General features: G+C 56.7%; 1 protein-coding gene across 1 annotated transcript; it reads right to left on the bottom strand.

The window, feature by feature from the left end:
- Positions 1–281: 281 nt before the first annotated feature.
- PSMB4 (proteasome 20S subunit beta 4) lies at positions 282–3012 on the bottom strand. Its single transcript, XM_059490415.1, has 7 exons — positions 2856–3012; positions 2215–2421; positions 1553–1699; positions 1330–1411; positions 1067–1189; positions 638–726; positions 282–408 (listed from the first exon to the last, which is right to left on the bottom strand). Exons 1-7 carry the CDS (start codon positions 2999–3001, stop codon positions 396–398), a joined length of 807 nt encoding a protein of 268 aa, XP_059346398.1. The 5' UTR covers positions 3002–3012; the 3' UTR covers positions 282–395.
- Between the last annotated feature and the right edge of the window lie 5679 nt (positions 3013–8691).

Below are 8691 nucleotides of genomic sequence, written 5' to 3'. Positions count from 1 at the left end.
AGTTCCATTTTAATTGGATTTTTGTGGCTTCGAAAAATCCCTCCAGGTTTGGGATTTTGAGGAAAAATCCCATGGAATGCCCCAAAATCGTGGACAGGGTTTAGGGATTCCTGGGCTCCATTCCAGAAGGGCTTTTCCCACCTCAGAAATTCCACTATTTCGGTTAAAATTGGGATCTGGGGCCACAGCATCCACCCAGAATTCCAGAATTTCCTGAAATCTGTGTTTTCCAGGAGAATTCCCACAGTTTTTTGAGGATTCCCAAAGAACAAACACACAGATTGGTCTTAAACGATCGATTTTATTCCCAAAAAATGCCAGATTTGCCATTCCAGAGGGAAGGAAGGGATGGGATAAAAATGGGGATTTGACGAGGCCGGAGCAGCTCCTGGAGATCACTCGAAGCCTCTGCAAAACAGAAAAAAGGGGACAAATGGGGAAAAAAGGGGAAAATGGGGGTTAGAGGGGCAGAAAAAACACCTGGATGTTCCTCAGGGAGCAGGAATTGTCACCCTGGATCTCAGAACACCTGGATATCCCTCTGGAATTCTCAATCCCGCTGTATCCAGGTGGGAATTACCTGGATGTCCCCAGAACCCCCGGAATTCCAAATCCCGACATTCCGGGTGGGAATTACCTGACCACGTGGGCGATGTCCCAGTTGGCCTCCAGGGTCAGGGGTCCCTCCAGCTCCACGCCCTTCTCTGTCACTGTGGCGACCTCGTACTGTGGGAAAAGCCCGGAATTCTTCAATTCCCACCCGGAATCCCACGAGAAAAACCCCGCAATTCCTCAATCCCAGTCCCGGGATTCCGTGGCAAAAACCCTGGGATTAGGATGGGTTTGGGGTGGATCCCATGGATTTGGGGATGGATTTTGGGGTGAATTCCCAGGGTTTTGGGATGGCCTTGGGATACAAACCCTATTAAAGGAGAGAGCATCCCTGTAGTAGAGCACCCTCAGGCAGCGCTCCAGCAGCTCCCAGGATTGGGATGGGTTTGGGGTGGATCCCACGTATCCCACAGATGTTGGGATGGGTTTTGGGGTGGATTCCTGGGATACAAACCCTGTTGAAGGAGCGAGCGTCCCTGTAGTAGAGCACTTTCAGGCAGCGCTCCAGCAGCTCCCGCGCCTCCTCCCGCGTCGGGAGCCGGTCCCGGTCCCGCTCCAGCTCCGCCCGCAGCAGCGGCTGCACACAGATTGGGAATAAAGGAAAAAACTAATTAAAATCACATCAAAAAATCAAAATATCAATTAAAAAATACGGAGCTAAAAAAGAAAAAAAATCAATAATTTAATGATGAAATAAAGACCCGAGCCCGGGCTCACCTGGGCCAGGTAAGCACCGAATCCTGTGGCCAACGACGGCGCCTCGTAGGCCACACCCAGCATGTCCACATAACCCAGGAAACTGCAGAACAACGGGGGGACAGTGAGAATACCCCGGGAACAGGGAATCCCCTTGGGGAAAGAGCAGGAAGCACCCCAGGAGAAAGGAATTTCCCTGGGAAGAAGGAGAAAGCCGCGGAGCTGCCAGCGCCGGGCTCCTCACCTCTCCCCGCCGTAGACGCCGGCGATGAGCACGGTGTTCCAGAGTGGGTTGATCTTGGAGCGCCGGTTGTACAGGACCCGCGTCAGCCACGAGTGCAGCGCCCGCGGGCTGTAGCTGTGCCCGTCCCCCAGCAGCTCCTCGTCGATCCTGAAATTCCAGGGAATTCCGGCCTTGGAGATCAGGGATTCAGGGATTGGAGAGCGGGGATTGGAGAGCAGGGATTCGGGGATTGGAGCAGAGCAAAAAATGCTGCTGAATCCAGGGATGGAATGCCAGGAAATTCATGGATTTGTGCTCAAAGAATTCCAAAGAATTCAGGGATTTTGTGCCCAAGGAATTCAGAGGAATTCAGGGATTTGTGTTCAAGGAATTCTGGGATCGGTGCTCAAGGAATTCCAGGATTGGAGCAGCGGAATTCTGGGGATTGGCGCACAGAAAAGATTGGGGATGGGAAATTCCCATATTCCCCTGGAATTCTGGGGTGGGGACTTTGCAGGAATCAGTCAAGGATTTGGAGATGGGAAATTCCCAAATCCCTGGGAATCAGCTGGGGATTGTGGGATGGGGAATCTCGGAATTCCCAAGACATTTTGGGCTGGGAATTCCCGGGAATTGATCTGGGATTTTGGGATGGGGAATTCCCAAATTCCTGGGAATCTTACACCATCTGCTCCAGGAGCTGCCGCAGGTGCTGGAAATCCGCCAGGTCCCCGGAGGCTCCAAGCACGGTGGAGTCGTTGACCTTGAGGAGCCGGGAGATGCCCCGGAACCGTGCCAGGGATCCAAAGGATCCCACCGTGTCTGCGGCCAGCATCACTCCCCCGGAGAACTTCAGCCCCAGCACCGACGTCCCGGTCACCATCGGGCTCCTGGCACACCGAGATCGGGGTCACACCAGTGTGGGTCCCAGTCACACCGCTCTGGGTCCCAGTAACACCAATCTGGGTCTCAGTCACTCCAGTTTGGGTCCCAGTCTCTCTGTTCTGCGCCCCCGGAGTCTCCCCGGCATTCCCGGATTTTCTGCCCCTTCCCTTTCCCCCTCCCCAGTACCCCCCAGTTCTCCTCCCAGTTCGCCCCCCCAGCCCTCAGAGACCCTCCCCAAATGCCCCCATTTCCCCTCCCCAAATCCCCTGAGTCTCCCCATTTTCCTGCCCCCTGACGGACCCCCCCAGTCTCCCCAGTTCCCCCTCAGTTCCTCCCCCCATCTCCCCCGGGACCCCCCCCCCATCCCCCTCAGGACCCCCCACAGGACCCCTCACCCCCCCATCCCCCTCAGCCCTTCCCGCGCCCCCGCTGCCCTCACAGCGTGCGGCCGGCGGGCAGCGCGGCGGCCCCGGTGCCGGTGCCCCGGGGAGCGATGTCGGTGTGTCCCAGAGCCCGGGGGATGTACGTTTGTCCCGGGGCCGGGCCCCCGGCCCAGAACGGCGGCGGCGCTGCCCCGACCTCCATCTTAGTCACGCCGCGATTGCGCCTGCGCCAAGGAAACGCGGTCTCTCCCCGCCACCGTAGAGTGGGCGTGGCTTCGCAGCCATCTTGAACGTGGCGAAAACACCGGCCGGTTCCCTCCTGAAGATGGCGGCACCGCCACGCGACGCAGCACCGGTGCGGCGATGGGCGGGGTTTGTCGTACGGGGCCGCGCCCATTGGGCGGGGTTTGTAGTGGCGCCGGCTAATCAGTGGCGATGGGCGGGGCCTGAGCGAAGGTAACAGGTTGCGGTGGCTGCGGCGGGAGCGGGCGGTGAGTGGGGGGGGGGACACCGGCAAACGGGGCCTGGGGACACCGGACACGGGCTGGGGACACCGGCAGGGGCTGGGGACACCGCACACGGCCTGGTGACACCGGACAGGGCTGTGGGAACATCGCAGAGGGATCTCGGGACATCGCACAGGGGCTGGGGACATCGGACAGGGGTGTGGGGACACCGGACAGGGGCCGGTGGCACGGGAGGGCGTCCTGCCCCCTGGGCGGGGGGCTTGGTGACACCGGACAGGGCGCTGGAGACACCCGGCAGGGCGCTGGTGGCACGAGAGGGAGGGCTGGTGGCACGGGACAGGGCGCCGGTGACACCGGAGAGGGCGCTGGTGTCACCGGACAGGGTCTTGTCCCACCGGGCAGGGCGCTGGTGACACCGGAGGAGGCGCCGGTGACACCGGAGACGCTCGTGGAGGCACGGGAGAGGGCACTGGTGGCACCGGGAGGGGACCTGGGGACGCGCAGAGGGCGTTGGTGGCACGGGACACGGTCCGGGTGACCCTGGAGGGGGTCTGGGTGACACGCAGAGGGGCCTGGACACACGGGACAGGGTCCCGCTGTCCCTTTGTGGGGTCCTGTCCCCAAGGAACGGATCCTGGTGTCCTTTAATGGGGTCCTGCCCTATGGAAAGGGGTCCCAGTGTCCCTTTTTGGGTCCTGCTGTCCCTTTGTAGGGTCCCAGTGTCCCTTTTTTGGGGTCCCAGCATCTCTTTTTGGGGTCCTGCTGTCCCTCTATGGGGTCCCAGTGTCCCTCTATGGGGTCCCGGTGTCCCTTTATGGGGTCCCGGTGTCCCTTTATGGGGTCCCAGTATCCCTTTATGGGGTCCTGGTGTCCCTATATGAGGTCCCGGTGTCCCTCTATGGGGTCCTGCTGTCCCTTTGTAGGGTCCCAGTGTCCCTTTTTGGGGTCCCGGTGTCCCTTTTTGGGGTCCTGCTGTCCCTCTATGGGGTCCCGGTGTCTCTTTTTGGGGTTCCGGTGTCCCTTTATGGGGTCCCGGTGTCCCTCTATGGGGTCCCGGTGTCCCTTTTTGGGGTCCTGTCCTGTGGGATCCCCTCAGAAAACCCTTCCCAACCTTTCAGGGCAGTGCAACTTCCGCCTTTTATCCCTTCGATATTTTGGGAAAAATCCAGGGGGATTTTTGGAGCCTCTTCCCAAATCCAGAGGATCCCCAATCCAGAGGATCACCAATCCAAGGGATTCCAAATCCAGGGGTTTTGTTCCTTTTTGTTCCGGGTTTTTGGGATCGCTCCGGGCATTCCCAGACTGGTCAGACCGGTTTGGGATCATCGGAATTCCCTTTCCCTGGGCAGGATTTGGGGTTTCACCTTTTCCCTGCGGCTTTTTGGGGCCAGGGAGGGAATTCCCGGGGGCAATGTGTGGGATTGAACTCGGGGCGAATTCCTCGGGGCGGGAATTTCGGGGTGAAATCCGGGATGGAATTCAGGGCAAGCCCAGAGTGACCCCAAACCCCGCAGGGATTTTGGTGTCCAGGGAATGGGATCGTTCCCGGTTATCCCAGGGAATGGGATCATTCTTGGCTATCCTGAGGAATGGGATCATTCCCGGATATCCCAAAGAAACGGGACCATTCCCTGTTATTCCAAGGGGATGGGATCGTTCCCGGTTATCCCAAAGGAACGGGACCATTCCCAGTTCTCCCAAAGGAATGGGATAATTCCCGGTTATCCCAAAGGAACGGGATCATTCCCTGTTATTCCGAGGGAATGGGGTCGTTCCCGGTTATCCCAAAGGAACGGGATCATTCCCGGTTGCCCCAAAGTTATGAGATCATTCCCAATTCCCCATTATCCTGAGGAACGCGATCATTCCCGGTTATCCCAAAGGAACGGGATCATTCCTGGTTGTCCTGAGGCTTTTCCGCTTTTCTGTGCTCGGGAATTTTATCCCGCGGGCTCTGGTTCCAAGGGCTCGATTTCCCTGGAAACCGACACCCGATGCCGCGCTGGGAGCGGGGTCGGGATTGCCCCGGGATTTCCCAGGATTTGGGGGCGATGGTTGACCTGGGAACTTTGCCCAGGGCTGGGCTGGGATTCAGGAATTCAGCTCCTGGGGGATGATCCAAATCCCGAACATTCCTGATCACAAATGTCCCGATCCCAAATGAAAATCCCTCTCCCAAGCCTTTTCCTAGGGGAAAGATCCCATGCCCGACCCTTTTTCCGGGTGAAAATTCCCATTTTTCCAGCTGTAATTCCCTCTCCCCCCTCGATCTCCGCCCCTGCCCGGTTTCGGGTTCCCAGGAAAACGGGAAAAACTGGAAAATCCGGAAAAGCCGCTCCCGGTTTTTGGGCGCGGCTCCAAATCCCCGGACTTTGGCCCCAAACAACGCCCGGGGGAGGAGCCGAGGGTGGAATTTTGGGAGAGATAAAAAAAAATTCCCCCTGGAGGCAAAAAAACCCTGGGATGGTTTGGGATAATTAATTTGGGATGGTTTGGGATAATTAATTTGGGATGGTTTGGGATAATTAATTTGGGATAATTTGAGATAATTTATGATCATTTAGGATCACTTGGGATAATTAATTTGGGATCATTTGAGATAATTCAGGAATTCTTTGGATTATTTGGAACTCAATTTGGGCCCCAGGGACTCGGGAATGGGGCAGAATTTTAGGAAAATGAAGCAGAATTTTGGGAAAACCTCTCTGGGGCCATTCTAAGTATTGGGAAGATCCCAACCCAGCAATTTTGGGTATATTTTGGGAAAATTTGGGATTTTTTTCCTTCCTTTCCCACCATTGACCAGCCGGATTTTTCCCTCCCTTTCTCCATTTTCAAAATCCCAAAATCCCTTTTCCTCTTTCAGGAAGAGGGGAAAAAACCCTGGAAAAGGAACTCCAGTTTCATTTTTTTCCCCAGATTTTCCGGCCACTCTGGGAATTACAAAACGGCTTTTTCTGGGTCGGAGCCACAAAGGCTCTTTGTGCTTCCCTGGATCCCGGCCAGCCAGAAAATTCCCAAAATTCCGCCCTTCCAAAGGGGCCGGGATGGCCCCTCCTGATTTTTCCCGACCCCATTCCCAGGGAAACTCCCATTTTTGGGTTTTTTTAGGCCCTAAATTCCCTTTTCTGCTTTTTTTCCCTCTGGTTTTCCAGGGAAATCCCCAAAATTCTGGTTTTTCTCAGCCCCAAAATTTGCATTTTCCTGCTTTTCCCCCATTTTTTCAGGCCCAAAATTCCCTTTTCCCATTTTCTTTCCTTTCAGTTTTCCAGTGAAATCCTGGAAATCCTGGGAGAGCAAAGGAGCAATTCCTGCCCCAGATTTCCTCATTTTGGGAATATCTGATCCTCTCCCGAATTTCTGGAAAATCCAAATCCTCTCCCAGTTTTCTGACCCTCTCCCGTTCCCGGTTTTTCCGGAGCCATCTGGGGACATTCCCAACCCCCTCCCCCCCCCATGGATTCTCCACCTGCTCCAGGATGGATCCAAGGGTTGGGGATGGATTCGGGGATTTGGGATGGATCCAAGGGTTGGGGATGGATTCGGGAATTTGGGATGGATCCAAGGGTTGGGGATGGATCCCAGCCCTTCCCGGTGATCCCGACCCCTCCTGGCCTTTCCAGAGCTCTTCCCTGGATCCCGGAATTCCCATCGGGATCGCTCCCGGCCCCGCCCCGGGCCCGCCCCCGCTGCCCTTTGGCCACCTGGAAAAATTCCCGATTTTCCGCCGGTGCTGCTCCCTGCTCAGGTCGGTGCCTGGATTTCCTACATTTCCTGGATCCCGGGGCTTTGGGAATTGGGGGATTCCACTCCCAGGATCCTTCCCCTGAAATTCCAGGGATTTTGAGATTCCTGGGATTTGTGGTGATACCGAAGGGACGGCATGATTTGGGGATTTGGGGGTTCGGGAATTTAGGGACTCGGGAATTCGGGGATTTAGAGATTCGGGAATTTCGCTCCCAGGATCCTTCCCTTGCCATTTTAGGGATTTGTGGGGATTCCGGAGGGGCAGCAGGATTTGGCCCGGGATCCTTTTCCCCACTCCCATCCCACGCTCAACTCAGTCCCTTTGGGTTTTTTAGGATTCTCCTGAGACTTCAGACCCATCCTGGCATCCCCAAATCCCCAAAATCCCAACAAACATCCCCCAAATCCCAACAAACATCCCCAAATCCCAACAAACATCCCCAAATCCTTAACAAACATCCCAAAATCCCAACAAACATCCCCAAATCCCAACAAACATCCCCAAATCCCCTTCCCACTCTCATTCCGCAGCTCCTCGCGTCATTCCCGCGAAAAAAACTCCCGAATTTGGGGTAGAATCACGGCTTTTCCAACCCGAAATTTCCGATCTTTTTCCCAGCCGCGGCTGCCCCCGGGAAAAAATCCCGGGATTTGGGGCCGATTCGGGGCGGGCTCGCGGCTTCTCCGTCCCGAAATTCCCGATTTTTTTTTTCCCGGGGCTTCCAGAGGATTTCTGGGATCGAGGGCGGGGGGAGGTTCCGTCCTCGCGCTGCTCCCAAAATGCCACCACTCGTCCGAATAAACCGGGAAAAAAACTGGGAAAAGACCTGGGAACATCAGGGGAAACGGGAAAAAAGGGGGGAGGGAAAGGGGAAGCAAGTGAAAAAAGAGGGAAAATGGGGAACGCCGAGGAAAAAATAGGGAAATCGGAGAAAAAACAGGAAAAAACGGGGAGAAAAGGGGGAAAAGCGCATAAAAAATGGGGAAAACTGGGAAAAAATGGGGAAAAAGAGGGAAACCTGAAATAGAATGTGGAAACTGGGAAAACCGGGGGGGAAAAGCGGGAAAAAAGAGGAAAAGCAGGGAGGAAAAAACCGTGATAAAATGGGGGAAAACCGGCGAAAAACGGGGGCGGGGGAAGGGGAAAATGGGGGAAAAAAGGCGAAAAAGGGGGGGGAAGAGGAAAACTGTGGGGGAAAACCGCAAAAAATGGGGGGAAAAGGAGGAAACCGGGGGGGGGGAGGGGGAAGGGCAAAAAACGGGGGGGGGGGGGGGGGGGGAAGGGGGAAACCGGTGAGAAAATGGGGAAAAATGCCAAAAACCGGGGAAAACCGAGGGAAACCCATTTCCCCCCGCCCCCTAAGGAGCCCGAATTCGGCCCGGCTCCATGGCGGAGCAGCCGCTGGACCACGGCGTCCAGATCCGCTTCATCAGCGACCTGCGGGAGCCGCGGCGCCCCCCGCGCTCCTCCCGCGGCCGCGGCGGCTCCTACGGCGTGGCCGTGCGCGTCCAGGGCATCGCCGGGCAGCCCTTCGTGGTGCTCAACAGCGGCCAGCGCGGCGGCGACAGCTTCGGCGTGCAGATCAGAGGGGGGCACCCCGAACCGCCCCCGAGCGCCCCCAAAACCCGGCCCCACAGCGGCTCCGAGGAGGAGGAGGGGGAGACCTGGGATGGGGGG

The sequence above is a fragment of the Ammospiza nelsoni genome, chromosome 28 (assembly GCF_027579445.1).
Source record: "Ammospiza nelsoni isolate bAmmNel1 chromosome 28, bAmmNel1.pri, whole genome shotgun sequence".
Classification (NCBI taxonomy): domain Eukaryota; kingdom Metazoa; phylum Chordata; class Aves; order Passeriformes; family Passerellidae; genus Ammospiza; species Ammospiza nelsoni.
Note: the sequence above shows the minus strand (reverse complement) of the source record. Positions and strands in the feature narration are given on the sequence as shown.